The 19,748-nt window shown below is 43.8% G+C and overlaps 1 protein-coding gene across 1 annotated transcript in view; it reads left to right on the forward strand.

Annotated features, from left to right (window-relative positions):
- The window catches only part of LOC124788973 (ATP-dependent translocase ABCB1-like), a 131,965-nt gene that overhangs the window by 24,363 nt on the left and 87,854 nt on the right, over nt 1–19,748 (forward strand). The window contains exon 7 of the mRNA XM_047256262.1: nt 5,303–5,506. Within this exon, the coding sequence (XP_047112218.1) occupies nt 5,303–5,506 (204 nt within the window). The remainder of the gene's footprint in view (nt 1–5,302; nt 5,507–19,748) is intronic.

A 19,748-nucleotide genomic window follows, 5' to 3' on the forward strand; every position in this document is an offset into this window, starting at 1 on the left:
GGACTGTGGAAATTCCGACGACGGTACCGGCGGTACCGAGGCCACTGTAACATCAAACTCAACAGATCGCCATGGTGACGGCTTCAGCCCCTCCGACCCCACAGAACAGCAGGATCACAAGCAGACAGCCGCTGCCGATTCCCAGCCAGAAGAGCCTATGGAGTCAGCGCCGAGTGCCGCAGCAGCCACTGACAGCCACCAACAGCCGATGGTATTTCATGGCGACTGGGCGGACGACTGTGAGGAGAACTCCTTGCCCATCGTGTCGGACGACACGGGGGGAAATTTACCCCACCAGTGTTGATCCTTTCCCGCCGTCAGTTACAGTGACGAGACAGCCTTACAAGGGTATTGATGGCCAACACGGGTGCTATGGATAGACCTCAAACTTATCGCATTGCAACTATAAACATCAACACTATACGGACGAGCGCTAAGTTATCCTTGCTTCAGGATATGTTGAACTCTGCTTCCGTCGATATAGCCCTTCCCCAGGCATGCACGGTTACGATGCTTGCGTCTCTCCAGCTTCCCCAACAGGCAGCGGTGTCACTGTACTTCTTCGGGAAGGGATAGTGGCGGACAATATCCGGTTTCTGCCTGGGGCAAGAGGAATGGCACTCACAGTACTGGGTGTCCGCCTTATCAATATCTACGCGCCTTCCAGGACGGACAAACGTCGCGAACGTTCACGATTCTTTGCGGAAGACGTCGCCCCGCTCTTCCAAGGCCGCCACGACCATCTGGTGTTTGGCGGTGACTACAATTGCGTACTGGCGCCCCGAGACCAACAGCCACGACATAATCCGTGCCCGGAACTCGAGACGTTAATTCGAGACCTGCAGATGGTGGACACTTTGGAACATCTTCACGGCCACCGACCGGGATTCACGCACTTCACGAGTCACTCTTCCAGTCGTTTCGATCGGATTTATGTCTCACGCTCTCTCGCCGCTGGAACACAGGGTGCGGAACTGTGGCCTGCAGCATTCTCGGACCACTCAGCTTACATTTGTGCCGTCACCCTGCGGCGGCAACAAGTGTGGAGAAGCCGCAGCCCGTGGAAATTAAACATCGCTCACCTGTCGTACCCGGATTGCCGCCAAGCCGTTGAGGGTACGTGGCATTCGTGTGAAAATCGCCTCCGTGCATACGCCACAACGATCCGCTGGTGGTTGGACTGCGCCAAGCCGGCACTGAGGCGAACGTTGATAACCTACGGTCGCGACCACGCTACTTGGCGAAGACATACACTCGACTTTTACTTCCGGGTCCTGCGCGACTGTGATACTATGGCGCCGTCTCCGGAACAGATCCTCGCAGACATGCGACGCCATCTAGAGGGGGTAGTGATCCGCTCGAGGACGCAGGATCGGATACCGAGCGAAAGCCCGTCAATGTTCCACGTCCTTCGTGAACGTAAACGACGCCAACAAGCGCTGATACGCTTCATCGACACGGAGGACGGTCGTCGCCTCACCACGCAACAAGACATAAACACAGCATTCTACAATCATTATTCCCAACTCTATTCCGCTCAGACCCCTGATCCGACAGCAATGGAGGACGTCTCTCAGACGATTTACGGCACCGTCACCCCGGCAATGGAAGCGGCCTTGATGGACGAAATTACAGAAGAACAAGTGATCGACGCCATTAGAAATGGAGCTGTCAACAAGTCTCCGGGTCCTGATGGCCTCCCCTTGGAATTTTACCGGACTTTTCAATATTTATTAGCCTCCCGATGGACGGACATCAGTCGCGAACTACTATCCCCGGACGTGCCGCTCCCTGCGGCCCTTGTGGAAGGGATGATTATCCCTATTCACAAACCGTCCGGTGGCTCACGACTGCAGGACTACCTCCCGTTGACGCTATTGAACTGCGACTTTAAGATCTTTTCTCGACTGTTGGCGGCGCGGATACGCCAGACCTTACGAAATGTTATCTCACCCGATCAAACGTCATTAGGAGGCAACAATAATATTCAGACAGCACTCAGTGAATATCGTGACTTGATCTCACTGGCGAGGGCATGTCGTCTGAAGGGTGCACTGCCGGCAATCGATTTTAGTCAAGCTTTCGACCGAGTGGACCACGACTATTTGGAAGCGGTCTTCAAACATATGCGGTACCCACAGCCATTCGTCACTGTCGTCATGCGACTACTCCGTGGCGCGACGTCCAAGGTGATCGTCAACGGCCGACCTACGCAGCTCCTCACCATTTCTCGATCGATACACCAAGGCTGCCCTCTGTCCACTTTATGCTGTGGCCATGGAACCTCTCCTCTGCGGCCTGCACCAACGACTAACGGGTATGACGTTACGAGGCCACACTTTCCGATGTAAAGCGTACGCTGACGACCTGGTGATTGTCATCCCCAACGGTGACGACATCGCTAGCGCACTGAATTTGACAGCGAAATATGGCATGACCACTGGTAGTCGTATCAGCGTCGCAAAATCGGTGGCGATGAACATCGGGGTCTGATTGTCTGAGAACAGTGTCACCCCCTTACAGCACAGAGATAGTTTGAAATGTCTCGGCATTGATTTTAGAGACGATATACGACGGACCGCTGCTCACAACTTTCGACGGCTTTTACGAAATGTTCGGACTGGAATTGCCAACAACCGCCTACGAGCCGTGGACATCGTCCAAAGGGCCCAGTATGTTAACACACATTTAGCGTCACGCATTCTGCACATCGCCCAGATATTACCTATACCGGTGATCTTAGCTCGCCGTATACTTGCGGCTTTTGGGTCCTTCGTGAGTTCAGGAATGCTTTTCAAGATGAAATATGAGACTCTCACCCCCCCCCCCCCCAGATCGGGAAGGGCTTGGCCTTTATCACGTTCTTGACAGAGCGGTCGCTCTATTTGTGAGCACATTAGTCAAACTATGGCACCGCCGTCAGGACAGTCTGACGAGTTTGTTAACAGAAGAACTAGCACCGCCTTCCCTGTTGCCACCTGTGCCGATACACGACGTCCCCTCCCCGCTCTTCTACATCGGTGTCTTTTACCTCGAACTCAGTTACGTTCGACTTGCCTTGCCAGCGACTCAATTGGCGACGGCAAAGACGGTTTATAGGGTCCTGCAACGTGGACGAACAGATAACGTCGTGGAGAGGAAGCACCCGAACGTCAACTGGCGAGTAGTGTGGAGGACAATTCACCACGTAACACTGGACACTGACGTCACTGCGATGTGGTATATCACTGTCAACGGTAAGCAGGTGACCAGATCAAGGCTACATGCGATCCAAATGTTAGACTCACCAACGTGCACGAGCTGTGGCGTTCAAGACAACGATGAACACCGTCTTAGCTGTGGCGAGTCTCCGGCAGTGTGGCACTTAGTGAGGCAAATGTCAGCCGGCCGGTGTGGCCGTGCGGTTAAAGGCGCTTCAGTCTGGAACCGCGTGACCGCTACGGTCGCAGGTTCGAATCCTGCCTCGGGCATGGATGTGTGTGATGTCCTTAGGTTAGTTAGGTTTAAGTAGTTCTAAGTTCTAGGGGACTGATGACCACAGATGTTAAGTCCCATAGTGCTCAGAGCCATTTTTGAGGCAAATGTCAGCATACTTCCTTCGGATAACGCCGAATCAGATCGACCCCATGACTATCTTATTCCGGATGAGGCGTATTACCCACGCGCTAAAATTAATGCAATGACGTGGCTTCGTGGACATGCAGTGCATTATTTGTTTCAAGACGGCACTAAGGACACTTTAGACTTTTGGAACTATTTGCAGGAACGACATTGCAAGATCCTCCGTAACCCAAAGTATCGCCAATATTTTTCCAATTTTTTGTTGAGTGCGTTCCACGACCCTCCACGTAGCTGGAACATCATGGGTACGAGAAGCTAACACTACAAGACGATGATAGAACACTACACGGTACAACGTGGGATCTACTTTCATCATTACGAGAAGTCATACCTGGATGATACAGCAGATAGAGAGTTTCGTTGTGAACCCTGTAGCAGTATTTGCCCCATTTCCTCTTTTTGTACCCGGTGCGAAAAGATCTTCGCAGTTTTTGTTTCCCATCCGGTGCAAGATGTAGCACTGCTTAATGGTGGTATGGATTCCACCCTTCAGTTCTGTTTCATGGTTTCCATCGCCCCGCACTTTGCTCTCTTTCTTTATGCCTTTTTCTACAACTATTACCACAGTTTTAGTTATGTGCGTCCCCAACTCGACAAAACGAGTGCACTTACTAGTGTTCAGTTCCTTACAGTAAAAAAAATAAAATGAAATAAAATAAAAATAAATAAATGAATAAATAAAATTTTAAAAAATCACAATAATACACCAACTGCATCCTTTGTACCACATCACATCCCCAGGATAGGAGGGAGGAGACATCGTGGCCAGGCCTCGGGTGGTTAACGCATCTGCCTAGTAAGCAGAAGATCCCGGTTTCGAATCCCAGTTGGGTACACATTTTCATTCGTCGCCACTGCTTCGGCGTAATGTCCCGATGCAACTGACAACAGTGATTGCCTCCCTTTCCTTTCCTTTCTTCCCCTCTCTACCTTCAATGTACTCGGTCGGGCACACAGTTTTAATCAGCCAGGAAGTTTCATATCAGCGCACACTCCGCTGCAGAGTGAAAATCTCATTCTGGAATGTACATGTAATGTATCACAGCTGCTTATTTTGCGTGGGGATATGTTAAAAAAAAAGTGGCAAGCGTCGTGCGTTCTAAACTTATAGTCGCCTTTTAGCGCCCAACGATTTTTTTTTTTTTTTTTTTTTTTTTTTTTACCACAGTTGGTCTAAAGTTATGAGTCTCACTGAACATCGAAGATAATTCGCTTAACAAAAAAAAAAATAAATAAATAAAAATAAAAAAAGTTGGTAGAGCACATTCCCGCGAAAGGCAAATGTCCCGAGTTCGAGTCTCGGTCCGGCACACAGTTTTAATCTGCCAGGAAGTTTCATATCAGCGCACACTCCGCTTCAGAGTGAAAATTTTATTCTGGAAACATCCCCCCACGCTGTGGCTAAGCCATGTCTCCGCAATATCCTTTCTTTCAGGAGTGCTAGTTCTGCAAGTTTCGCAGGAGAGCTTCTGTAAAGTTTGGAAGGTAGGAGGCTAGGTACTGGCAGAAGTAAAGCTGTGAGGACGGGGCGTGAGTCGTGCTTGGCTAGCTCAGTTGGTAGAGCATTTGCCCGCGAAAGGCAAAGGTCCCGAGTTCGAGTCTCGGTCCGGCACACAGTTTTAATCTGCCAGGAAGTTTAATGTATACATTACTAACAAAAGAACGTTCTCTTCGCTGGCAGGTGGAACTGGACGGCCGCGACTTACGGACGCTGAACGTGGGCTGGCTGCGCTCGCAGATCGGCGTGGTAGGCCAGGAGCCGGTACTCTTCCAGACCACCATAGCGGAGAACATCCGCTACGGGCGAGAGGACTGCGCCATGGAGGACATTGTGGAGGCTGCCAAGACAGCTAATGCTCACGGATTCATCTCTAAGCTTCCGCAGGTAAGGCTCGGTGCTTCGTGTTCTCCGTTCACGCTCCAAGAAAGCGACCTCCGATTTGCTCTGAATCTTACTAACAAGGAGAGGCCACGACGTTCGGCTCACCGATTTACTTGAAGTTTGTGCACCTTTAGTAGTCAATTACGACAACATAATGTGCAAGTACTGAGGCGTACTACTTAGGTGATATCGAAAAAATCGCAAGGGAATGTTTTATGCGTCAGTGAAGTGCCCTTGCGTTGCGACACTGTGAACTAACTCGCGATTATCATGTGGTTGACGCTGAAGCTTCGTAATCGGCGAATCGCAGGATCGACTCTCGCTCATGATTTTTTATTCACAATTTTTGCAACACTAGTTATGTTATTTTACACATATTATATTTGAAAGATAATATGAAGATAATACAAGTTTATTTGCTTGATCTTTTATTGAATTTCCTATGTTATTTGGTTGGTTGCCAACATTGTCAGAACAATTTTTATATTTATAGTTTCGACAAGTAAACAACCAAACGCGTAAAGGTTTTCTGAAAAGGTATGCTTCTCGTGATTTCCGAAAATCGTTGTTTCTATAGTCGGGTAAGATACTGAGAACTGCTTTGCATCTGGACGCTTCGATCAGCAGACACTGGCTTGGTAATCCCAAGTCAAAATCGGTAAATAAATGTGTAAATAGCTTTATTCAATAATGTAATGAAATGCAATGTTTCCGAACTTCCAGCATGCTGGAATAGCTGTTGGTCAGCAATTTCTATTGATTAGTACAACGAAAAACCAGTCCAAAGTTGCAAATTTTTTGTTATTTGCTCGATGACTAGTTACGAGCCGAGACCCATTTTCAGGTCACCGTAACATAGTCATAAATGATACTTACGAAGATGTGAAAACCATGTAAAAATGTGCACCGAAAAGTTACAACGCACACAGATAAAGCGAATTCTCCTTTGCGCACAGCGGGATACAAATATCTGCACAGACAGACTAATTTAGGTTTCTACTGGTCCTCCTTCGATTCTTAAGGCAAATGCCAGGTTGAGTCCTTTGAAAAAGTACGACCGATTTCTTATTCAAGCTTGTCCTATATCTGTAATGACTTCGTCACCGGCACACATTAAAACCCGGCCGGCGCGTTCTCCAGATCTATCCTACATTGAAAACATATGGTCAAGTGTTGCAGAGAAACTAGCCAGTCACCATACACCAGCCACTGTCACTGACAAGCTCTGGCATATATTTGAAGCCGTATGTGTCATCTGAGAAAATTTCGATTCGTTGCCTAGACAGATTAGGGCCATTGTACTGCTAGAGAAAGCAACTTTGAGTACTACATTTCACGTTCTCTCTATCACAAAATTACCCATCAGTTTAATGATGTCTTGTTCCAACCATGCTAAAATTTCGTTATTTACTGTGTTTCTTGGTGTAGGGCATTTTATGGCTAGCGGAGTATATAAGAGTGTTCAAATATCTATGATCGTTTTCAATTTTGTAGGGCTTAAATGGAAAACGTCCTTCGGTGTTCCACTTCCAGGACATTATGCAGAAACTGAATGCTGCTAATTCGCATTGCATAATCTGTACAATTTTCTGTGAATTGTACTACTCTCATAGCATGTGGTTCAAATCATGCAGTCATTCAAAAGAAATTTTACGTAACAGCTAATGAACATTACACAGAAAACACCCCAGAAGCAACTGCTCAGTATCTCGTGCGTTGTAAGGCTGTCAGAGTCTGTTTGCAACATGCTTTCAAGAAAGACGTAAAAAAGTGAACGAAGAACCTAAGAATTTTAAACCTGAATTGAAAAGCTTATCATTTTATAAAGATACGTGACCATTCAGATTTTCAAACCGCGAATAACACATATGACACATTACATGACCAAATAACTGCTGCACAAGTGCTATATGTAAATCTGAGAAACTAAATAATAAGCCCCGGACAACAAATTAGTCACCCATAGAGAAACCATTACGAGCATCATTTACGAGGCTTATTCGGAAAGTAAGTCACGATTAGGCGCAGAATGGAAACCACTATGAAAATCCGATGGACCTTTGCACAGATGTGTTGGGCAGTGTCTTTAGTATGCCTGTCGATCACTTCATGTCGCTGTTTTCGGTTCAGAGCGCAAAGCGATCATATAGAAATGCCTAAAGCATCAGTGTCTCCCGCCAAGTATGTCGATCTGGTGACAAATTTCACGTGAAGCTACGCAGCCCACATATCATAAATGTCATGCGTTTCTTTCTTCAAGACAATTTTCAGCCGCATTCTGCAGGGGCAGAATGCATGGTATTCGATGGAAAGTGTTTGATCACCCACAAGACAGCCCTTAATTGGCTCCCTTCGTTATTCATCTCTGCTCACATGATCCGCTGGCTACGAAGGCAACATTTTCGCACATACAACGAAAAGCAGACCAGCTTAGAGAATTGGCGGAAAGCACAGGCGGCTGCTTTCTGTTATAAGGGTACTGGAAACTTTGTACAACGTCACGAGAAATGTGTAAGTCGGAGCGGCGACTAGTTAGAGAGGTAACTGGAAGGTGTGGCGCCGGCCGCTGTGGCCGATCGGTTCTAGGCGCTGCTGTCCGGAACCGCGATGCTGCTACGTTCGCAGGTTCGAATCCTGCCTCGGGCATTGATGTGTGTGATGTCCTTTGGCTAGTTAGGTTTAAGAAGTTCTAAGTCTAGGGGACTGATGACCTCAGATGTTAAGTTCCATAGTGCTGAGAGCCATTTGAACCACTTTTGAAGGTGTGGCTAACTGTTGGGAATAACAAATTTTTTATTTTGACTGTGGTTTTCACTTCGCGATCGATCGGACCTTACTTTCCGAATAGCCCTCGTAATACCTTGCAATTCCGGAATTGATAACAGCCTGGACTCGGTTAGGAAGTGAGTCAACAATGTTGTACAGGTACGTCGCATCCAAGTTACGACACTCGCAGAGAATTCGATAGGACAGTTCCACCCAATTGCGGGGATGCTGATGACAGCGTTTTACCCGCTGTTCCTACATGTCCCACAGATTTTATGTGGGGTTAAAGTCCGGTGATCCGGTTAGCAAAGGCCTCTTGCGAGGTGACCGACTACAAATGTTCAGTGCATCCGGTTCCCATTGTAATGTTCTCTCGCTAAGGGGGGGGGGAATGGAACTTCGTTCATTGCAGGTGCTAATTCCTGTCGGCTTTGGAAGCGATTTTGATTCACACATCGCTAAAGTCGTCTCCGTTTCCTCTCAGTCAGGATCTTGTATCGAAAACATTTCAGACGTCGTGTTGCTTGTCCATGTGTGTCATACCACTGGTTGTAGACACAACTTCACGCACCGTTTGGGACGGCCACGGCTTCCCTCTTCACTAACTGTTTCACTGTCTACACCATTATTTGCAGCCCGCTCCATTTCCCTATGTACAATTACCAAATTGCTACTTTGAACATTAGTCAATTCATTACACGGTGGCGCTAACACACTACTTTCGTCTTCACTGTCATTTCTCAGTTTACTTTGGAGCCTAGTGTTACGTTTTCCACACGCCGTAGTTATGGCGTATTTCACACGATAACAAGAAAGGCACAATTTGAAGAGCAAAAATAAGAAAACATATTAACATAGCACTGAAAATAATATCTACTTAATTGCAAGCGCAGCTGCAAAATACTTGGTGCAAATCTACATGCATGCCACAACTGTTTTACTGTACAACAATGAAAAACTACAACTACAAAGGAAATTCTCTCTATAATTATGCGCTAGCAGTAAACAGTAGCTACACTAATTACACAAACTACAAGAAAAAATCAGAAGATTCCAGTGAGGTATCCTCGGTTAAGGGTCGACATATGAAACGTCCCCTTAGAAAATTTATAAATGACTGTGCTTAAACTGACACACAATATTTTTAGCACAAAGCAATCTGACTTTCAATAATCCCTACAAAAGAATGGTCCTGACTAACATTAACCTATACCTTCCACAAATCACTTACCTCACAAAAATCTTCGTCACTCGAACTACTGCAATACAGTAAGCGCCACTACTGCCAGCTAAATAAAAGATTCAAACTACTGAAGGCACTAACTACTGATAGGCATAGTTAGCAAATGAAAGATTTTGATAGAGAACAAAGAATGTATTTACCTTAATAGTGTTTAAAAGTCATAATACATATAGCTGTTCATGACATCCATTCTTACAAATTCACTGTCTCTGATGGACACACGTCCAGATCATCCGCTCTCAAAACTCCGCCATCTCTCTCCCCACATCCACCACTGCTGGCGGCCCACCTCCAACTGCGCAACGCTACGCGCTGTTAACAGCCCACTGCCCAACACTACAATAGCGAATATTACAACAATGCCACCCAGCCACAGACTGCACACAGCACAGCCAGTGATTTTCATAGAGAGCGCTACGTAGCGTTACCAATATAAAAACGTAAACAGCCTACTTACAAGTTGACTGAACATCGTGAAGGTTATTGAGAGTCTATGTGGCTCAGGAATATGACAGAAACTGTAAGACAGATTCTCTGGGTGGATATTCGCATTGATCTCTGTGTGGAATGATAGTACATGAACAATGCCAAGGTATTTCACTGACACAACGTCTCCTCTCTACCACAGCCCAAAGCGAAACCCTTGTTCCAATAGTACATCTTATAAATAGAATATTCTGTTTTGGAGTCATTTTTGAAAGATTAGGCCTATGCGCTGCAATCTCTATCGCGGAGCTCCTTCATATTAGTTCTTTCCTTTGCCTAAGCCATATGGCTACATTATCAATACATGCCATGAAGGTGATGTTTGTATGTACAACGTGAATTCCGTGAAATTTCTTGCAGAATGGTACAGTAAATATTATCTCTAGAGCAAGGTGGAACAACACTTGCGTGAACTACTGTCTCCTTACCTCAGCCTCCTATGTCAAGGGTCGTAATTTTATTCTTGAGGTTTACTTTTCTGGAACGGACAAGCATGCCTAATCCATGACGGTAGAAGAAGAAGTTTCATTTTCTCATTTGTGTCGAAGAAGTTTCATTTTCTCATTTGTGACGAAGACGTTTCATTTTGTCATTTGCGTCATTTAACTATACTGCACTTAACTGGTCACTTCATTAAGTTTTACTAGTGAATAAATTCAAATGCCTTTCTGAAACCTACCAAAAGCACGTGTCTCCACAATTTTTCTATGATTTGTCAGACCACAAACATATTATTGACCCTGGATCCACTCTTACGGGACTACTTTGGTATGATCCGCTCTTACGGGACTACTTTGGTAGTCAGCAGTCTTCTCTTCCGCTATGCCCTCGGTGCAGTCCAATCTATATTTGCACAGTATCAAATGACACATATTTCGGAGAGCAATTCCACAACAGTTAGTGCACTTCATTTTATCATTCTTCTTGCAAATGAGGAAGATGATGGCTATCTTCCTGTATTCTGGAATATGCACTACTGTCCATACCTTGCCGATTAGATGGTGAGTACCCGTTTGGAACTTCCGTCAATCCTCTTGAATTGCATCCACTCGGATCCCTAATTCACCTGCGCTTTTTTCTCTTCATATTTCTTATTTTAAACTGTATACTCTCCACTGGTGAGGAAAGACAGTTTGTTCTGGATAGTGGAATTCATGCGAATGGTCTGGTTCATCACAGCTGAGAAGACTATTGAAATATTGTTTCCGCATCGCGACGGTTCTTTCAGTATTACCCGTGACGAAGTTCTGTCGATCTGGGGCGTGTTCTTAAACATATTATATCTGGTTATTTCTTTTCCCTCTCTTCTTCAACAACAACAGCTGAGAAGAAACGATTTATTGACACAAAGTCAGCACGGATTCAGTAAACATCGTTCTTGTGAAACACAACTAGCTCTTTATACTCGTGAAGTAATGAGTGCTATCGCAGGAGATGTCAAACTAATTCCATATTTTTAGATTTCCAGAAGTCTTTCGACACCGTTCCTCACAAGCGTCGTCTAGCCAAACTGCGTACCTATGGGTTATCGCCTCAATTGTGCAACTGGATTCGTGATTTCCTGTTATAAAGGTCACAGTTCGTAGTAATAGACGGTAAGTCACAGAGTAAACCAGAAGTAATATCCGGCGTTCTCCAAGGAAATGTTATAGGCCCTCTATTGTTCCTGATCTATATTAACGACAAAGGAGACAATCTGAACAGCCCTCTTAGATTATTTGCAGATGATGCTGTCACTTACCCTCTTGTAAAGTCATCAGATGACCAAAACGAATTACAAAATTATTTAGATAAGATATCTGTACCGTGTGAAGTTATTCACGTGAGTACTAAAAGAAATCCGCTAAATTTTGATTGCGCGATAAATATCATAAATATGAAGGTTGTATATTCATACTTAGGGATTACAATTACAAGTAACCTAAATTGGAACGATCACTTAGATAATTTATGGGTGGAGCAAATCAAAGACTGCGACTCACTGGCAGAACACTTAGAAGATGCAATAGATCTACTAAAGAGACTGCTTACACCACACTTGTACGCCCTATTCTGGAGTATTGCTGTGCGGTGTGAGATCCGCATCAGGTAGGATTGACGGATTACATCGAAAAAGTTCAAAGAAGGGCAGCTCGTTTTCTATTATCGCGAAATAGGGGAGATTGTGCCACAGATATGATACGTGAACTGGAGTGGCAATCATTAAGACAAAGGCGGTTTTCGTTGCGAATGAATCTTCTCATGAAATTTTAATCACCAGTTTTCCGAATACATTCTGCTGGCACCTACCTACATATGGAGAAATTATCATCACGATAAAATAAGAGAAATCATGGCTCGCACAGAAAAATTTAAGTGCTCGTTTTTCCCGCGCACCGTTCGAGAGTGGAACGGTAGAGACAGCTTGAAGGTGGTTCATTGAACCGTCTGCCAGACACTTAATTGTGAATAGCAGAGTAATCACATAAATGAACTCTCTGGAATTCTTCCTGTAGCCCCTCTGATGTTCACTTGAGTAGGTCTGCCTACTGCATCGCATAGTGTTTCGGGAAAATTCTATCGCATCAGATTTCCTAGGCCCTTACCATCTTTGTTAATACCTTTTTCTTATCTACACTCTGTCTCCTAATTACTGTATTCCAGTATCCCTAAATATGTTTTAAACGAATATAGTTCATCGATGCATCACAGCTTCTCGACCAGCGGTTAGAAGCTGCTGGAGGATTTCAAATTCCATACATACCCTTCTATCACAAGTGAGTTTTGATGGCCTAAATTGTTAAACTGGTCTTCAGTTTTACTAGCTTATCACGCCAGTCGACGTGATAAGATATGAAATCGTACGATAACTAGACCATTCAATCCATATTCGTCCACGTATTAGGCCTTCTGGTATCAACTCTTGTTTCACAACAAGTAAGAAGCAGCTTAACCTTAATGTATAGCAATAATTCTTTTTTAGAAATCGTTTGTCTTATACATCCTGCTAATTGAGGCAGCACACAATTTCCGATTGTACGATTCGAGCTGACAGTGAAAAATGAACGGTAACCGTAATTTGCGTGCCACGCCGTTGGTCAAAGTCCGTAAATGTAAACGAAATTAATGTATCTCGTTTTGAAGAGAGATTTACTATTTCAAAATTTATCTGCATTCAATACACCTTAATGAAATTCTATGTAGTCTCATTATTTACGTATATCGATAATTGCTACTGCTTATATCCTCAGTTTCCGCTGGCATTTAAATCTATATTTGTCGTTTCCTAAGGTTCTTCACTTTACTTTTCGTAATTCACGGGAGTAGGATACGCCACCGAATGCCACTTCCTCGAGATCGTGTATTTTATTATCACGACATTTAATATACAATGTGTCTCAGGAGAAATGTCAATATTCATAGAGATGATAGGAACGATCATTCGATGGAAGCTATGAGCACTTCCCCATCTTCGATACAGTGAAACAAATCCTTCTAATGCAAGCTTTTTGCTTTCAATGTTTTGAGATATATTGACAAGGACCAAAACAAGAAAAACAGTTCTGTGTGAACATGGGCTCCGCAGTGCATACTGTAAGAGCTACAATCCCTTGTTCGTCTTGGCTACAGTGAAACACATTTCTACTGAGAAAATGCTCGTAGTTCTTAAGGTATGCGTTTCAAAGCCCTTTTTTTACTAGACTTGGTTGCATCTAATAATCGTTTCCATCATATCCCTGATTATAGACCATACCTCCTGGGGCACCCTGTATGTCCTTAGGACAGCATATATGTCCTTACTCCATCGTTTTCACATCTACGAAGTGCTACCCCACAGATGTTTCTAGGATTTAATACTAGGTTCTTGTCACTGTATAATAATAAACAGGTTTATTTTCAGATATACTTCTTGCGTACCACACCAACTTTTCATCATTCCTTTAGTTGCACAAAGTATATTTCCATTCCTCCTTCTGTATCTACGCTCATATTCATGCTAGTAAGGTATTAATTGCTTTGATTTTGTTAATGTATACCTTATTTTAAACTCTACCTCTGTGAATATTAATCCAATGAATACTCTAACAATAAATAAAAATTAACTTGTCGTAGTAGCAGTCACACAAAAACAGAGTTATTTCTATTTTACGTCTTTCAAACCTTTCTCCTGACAACAGGGCGGACTGTTGTAAAGGACATCTAACCTAATTTTGTACTCCAAGGATAACATCGAGTTGTTTGAGATCCAGCAAATTAAAGAGTCTCGGTTATTTTCAGAGAACTGTCGCTACAGGCAAAGAATGCGGCAGAGGGAATCCCAACTGGGACTCTGTGGGTGGTGACGTCGGTGCAGGCATTTTCCAGATAACCAAGGGAAACATCCCGAAAATCTCGGTCGGAACCGGCGGACTGCGACTATTTTAATATACTTCTGAGACAATATGGCAGTGTGGGTCCGCTCTGATGCAAAATATTTTCCGGTTCTAACTCCCCAAACTACTTCCGTTGAAATCAGTGGTTTTCTTAGTTCTATGAGTGGTGTTCAATAAGTAATGCAACACACTTTTTTCTGAAAGTAGGTTGTTTTTATTCAGGAATCCTGTACACCTTAGTATTACCAGCTCTTTTGGCTACAAAATCCTACTTTTCAATATAATATACGTTCAACGCGGCAGCATTACGCCATCTTACTGGAAAGGCTATATGCCCGCATGGTAAAACTCTACTGGCAGACGAAAGAACCAAGTCGTGGTCGATCAGTAACCTCCCCACCATCCACACACTGCTTCCCACGAAGTGCGTCCTTCATTGGACCAAGCAGATGGAAGGAAGTCTTCTATTAGGCGGCGAGGAACATGGCGGGCATACACCTTTGGGTACCCCAACTGATGGGCGAGTGAGTCGGCACTACCAGCAGAGATGTCAAATTGAGCTGCGAGGTGTTTGATTGTGATCCGTCGATCACCTCGACTGAGGGTGTCCGCACGTTGCAACTTGCAGGAGTCTCAAGTGTGTGCGGCCGACCAGCGTGCAGGAGATCGGACAGGTCTGGGCGACCCTGTTGCGATGATGAGAGACGCCTCGCCCAAATATTCACCGTGCTTTTATTCATTGCGAAGTCTCCTTAGACGTTCCACAAGCGCCTATGAATATCTGAGATGCTCCTGTTTTCCGCCTTAAGAAACTCTGCTCGGAACGCACATCTGTTACACATGCCATTTCGATGGGTACGTATAGCCTGCCACCTATCGGAACTTCATGAAACTACAGGGGCTGAAGTCAGAATGTTTTACGATATACCACAACCAATTCCACAGTTGTTCAACCGAAAAATGTGAGTTGCATTGCTTTTTGAAAGTCCCTTTTAAATATTAAAATAACACCAATAAAGTTAAATTTATACGTACTTGGAAAAATAAAAGAAGAGGTCCAGTAACAAAGATTCCGGAACAATGTTATGTATTGTCTCAGACAATAAAAAAAATTTAAAAAGCTGGCCGTTGTGGCCGACCGGTTCTAGACGCTTCAGTCCGGAACCGCGCTGCTGCTACAGTCGCAGGTTCGGATCCTGCCTCGGGCATGGATGTGTGTGATGTCTTTAGGTTAGTTAGGTTTAGGTAGTTCTAAGTCTAGGGGACTGATGACCTCAGATGTTGGGTCCCATAGTGCATTTTTGAAAAGTAAATTTTGTGTGTGTGTGTGTGTGTGTGTGTGTGTGTGTGTGTGTGTAAGTCAAACAGTTTGCGCGCTGTGTGTATTCATAATCATAGCACCATGCAGCTGCGAACAGATATCCCTGTAGAGCTATTTGAATATCTTGTTTAGTCCACCATTCATGCAACGCAGTACAGCACCTGTTTATAGGATGTTGTTGTTGTTGTGGTCTTCAGTCCTGACTCTGGTTTGATGCAGCTCTCCATGCTACTCTATCTTGTGCAAGCTTCTTCATCTCCCAGCACTTACTGCAACCTACATCCTTCTGAATCTGCTTAGTGTACTCATCTCTTGGCCTCCCTCTACGATTTTTACCCTCCACGCTACCCTCCAATGCTAAATTGGTGATCCCTTGATGAGCCATCGCTAAAATGATGAGTATTTTGGGGGATAGTACTCCACACTACTTTCACCATTTGCAGCGGATGATTCATGGATGCCACTGATAAGATAGCTCAGACCAAATGCTGGCCATTACGTCCCCAAGAGCTGTCTGAACTGCTAATGCGAGAAGTGTGTATACGGGATCGCCCTGCTGGGAAACCATTATCTGTCTAACATCCTAACAGCAACGGAATGAGCAAACCGGCTTCCTGGGTGTATAGCGCACTGTTGAGGGTTTCACATCGAAAAAAGGATCTATTTCATCTCCCCTTCTTTCATCGTTACTTACATCCTGACATCACGCACACAAATTATAATATGACGCAGCTTGATAAATTTCTCTCTAATTTGAATGTAGGGTAAATATGTAAATCGTTGCCGCATTGTCTTTGTGTGTCAAAACACGCGGTGGTTGGATTATCTCTGTTGGGGTCCTCCCACCGTAACTTCTCAAATAAACACCTGGTAGGTCGGGTATCCGTTTCCAGGGGTCGGCAACGTCAACATCACGCACTATGGACAGTCGATGAACGCTGTGGACGGGCAGATATAGTGCAGAGCTAATGAATATATTCTGTACCATTTGTTGTTTGCAGTTGTTTTTACCGTCTTTTGTTCTCCATTTAAATTTTTGAGAAACTGTTCAATCGAATGAGCAAGCGTTTTACGTTGGTCAACTTGTGAGTGATGAGCCCACATCGTATAAGAGCAAAAATCGCTGTGCACCTCCACTTTATATGTCACTCACTAGCTTAGCACCGGATATATGGCCTGCACAGATTCTTTTGGTTTATTTATTCGAATTTTTATGTCGTTCACAAATTTCAACACTTTCTAAGCTTTTCAACCTAATTAAGGCCATGTAAGTACTTCTGACCAAAAGGCGATTCTGGTAGCTGGAGTCCGAAGTTTTTGTTAATCATGCCTTTTGCGTTCTTGTGGATATATTCACATGGCAACTTTTATCCCCCAAGAAACATTATTTATGTCTAACCGAGAAGTAAAACATCAGTTTTGCGTAAATTTAGCTTTAAATTTTTTTAATATAAGGAAATATTTTACTAAAAATTTTCATTCCTTGTTGCACTCTATTACGGGATGAATTTCCAGAAAAACTACAACACGTAGGTTTTTAATTTCTAAGCGAAAAGTCAGAAACCAATTGGCATAAATATAGGCGCAAAAATCCCTTAATAGTTCATTAGAAATTATTTATTTTCAAAAAACTTTCACCACAACTTTACCTCCTTAGAGACTCAATTTCCAAAATGCTGAAACAAGTATTTTTTATTTTCTGACTGAAAAACCAAATACAAGTTCTCGTAGTTCTAGCTTCAAATTTCACTTAACAGAGATACACTTTCAAAAAGCCTTTCATCCCCTATTTCACCCCGTTAGGATTGGAATTTTGGACAATCCCTTCTGAAACGATGCCACAATATAAGATCCACACCCTCTCCAAACTTCAAGCTTCCCTCCTCATCGGTTTGTGCTGGGCGATGATGAGTCAATAAATCACTGTGGCCCTGTTTCACCCCCTTAGGTGTTGAATTACCAAAAACAATGAAACACGTATTTTTTCATCTATAAGAGAGAAGACATACACATCTTTTTCAAAAAGATTGGGCTTTCAAAATGATTTCGCAATGAAATATTTTCATAAAACGTTTCACCCCCCCCCCCTCCTTGGACCTCCTTAGAAGCTGAATTTTCAAAAACAGTGAAACATGTATTTTTTGTTTCTAACTATTCTAATTTAAATTTTCATAAATTTCGCTTTAAAAATGCTTTCATAATAAAATATTTTCATAAAAATTCTCGTCCCCTATTTCACTCCCTTAGGGGTTCAATTTCCAAAAACACTGAAATACGTATTTTTTATTTACAACCGAGAATTCAAATACCATAGATGTAGCTTTACATTTATTTTAGTAGTTCTTTAATAATGACATATTTTCAAAAAGGGCTTTCACCCAGTTTTACATCCCCATAGGGTTGTAATTGCGAAAAATTCCTTCTCAAGCGACGCCTGTAGTATAGGATCCACACCTTCTCCAAATTTCGATTTTCTCCCCTTAGCGGTTTGGGCAGGGCGACGGTGAGTCAGTCAGCCAGCCAGTCAGAACATTGTCTTTTATATACAGAGATGACGTCTCTCATCCTTCCACCTCCAAATTATAGAAATAATATCTTTCGGCCTTCACTTGTGCAAGGCTTACTTTCCTTTCGTATACATTATCTCCTCCACTTGACTAAACACGTGGTCTGCATTTCTCTGGCATGGACTGGCCACAGCTCTATATTTTCAGTTGATGAATGTGATACCGTTTCTGTTTTTAATGATGCTTCGATACGGATAAATTAACTCCATTAAATTTCTTGTGTCACCTAAGTGGGCAGTTCAAATAACAATTATAAATGCGTTCGTTGAGTAGCGATGTATACTATGCTTTTATCGCTTTATATCGTCCATGTTAAGCAATGATTTGCAAAATTCGACTGTTCATGTAGTAAAAGATGAATTAAAATATTATCTGCGTCAGTTACATGTTCTCTCATGAAACGTTTCGAGCGGAATACACCTACACCTTCACATTTAGTTAGATATATGATTTATTTTACAATTTAGTTTGGCAGGTGTAGTCAGGTGTCATTTTCGAACTTCCTTTCCGAAGGTGTTCCAACTGAAAGAAAATTGGTGTTTGCTAAATAACCTACAAAGGATTGACGAATGGTGCACTGTCTCGGCCTGAACGTATATAAATTTAACATGTTGCTCATAGATAGGAAAAAAAATCCACTGCTGTAGAAGGGCACTATCAATGATAAATTGATCAAAACAGTATCCACCGAAACTATGCAGTGAGACCTTAAGTGGAATGAACATATAAAACAAATAGAAGGAAAATCAGATGCCAGACGGAGGTTCGTAGCAAGACTCTTAAAGTAATGTAACTCATCCACGGAGGAAGTGGCTTACAAGGCGCTTGTTCGACCGGTTCTTAAGCATGGTTCATCAGTCTGGGTGTCTGGCTAAAAGGGACTGATGGACGAGATGGGGAAGATCCAACGAAAAGCGGCGCGTTTCGTCACAAGAGCGTTTAGTCGCGTGAGAGAGTTACAGAGCTCGCCAACGAACTCCAATGTCAAAACTAGAAGAGAGGCCTTCTGCATCACAGAGAGGTCCAGTGTTGAAATTTCTGGACAGCACCTTCTGGGAAGAGTCGAACAACATGTTACGTCCTCCCACATACACTGTCGAGTCACATTAATGTGAACACCTCTGGAAATCCTGAATTACCACCTTTCGCAGCGCGGACCTATGCGAGACGTGCAAGAAGGGAGTGAATGAGGTTCTGGAAGGTATCGACAGGAATGTGGAGGCGCGTCGACTCCAGTACCGTGGCCATCTGCGGTAGGTTTCCAGGTTCAGGATCCACGGCGCGAGCAGCCCGATCGTGGTGATCACATAGATTTTCGGTTGGGTTTAAATACGGTGAGTCTGGTGGCCATGGGAGTACGGTAAACTCGTCCTGGTGCTCTTCGAACTACGCACGTTACATTGTCTTACTGGTAGATGTCATCGCGTCGAAAGGAAAAGAACTGCTTGTAGGGGTGGACATGATCCCCATGGATAGACGTAAACTTCTGTTGATCCACTACGCCATCCAG

This window comes from Schistocerca piceifrons, chromosome 3 (genome assembly GCF_021461385.2).
Source record: "Schistocerca piceifrons isolate TAMUIC-IGC-003096 chromosome 3, iqSchPice1.1, whole genome shotgun sequence".
In the NCBI taxonomy this organism is placed as follows: domain Eukaryota; kingdom Metazoa; phylum Arthropoda; class Insecta; order Orthoptera; family Acrididae; genus Schistocerca; species Schistocerca piceifrons.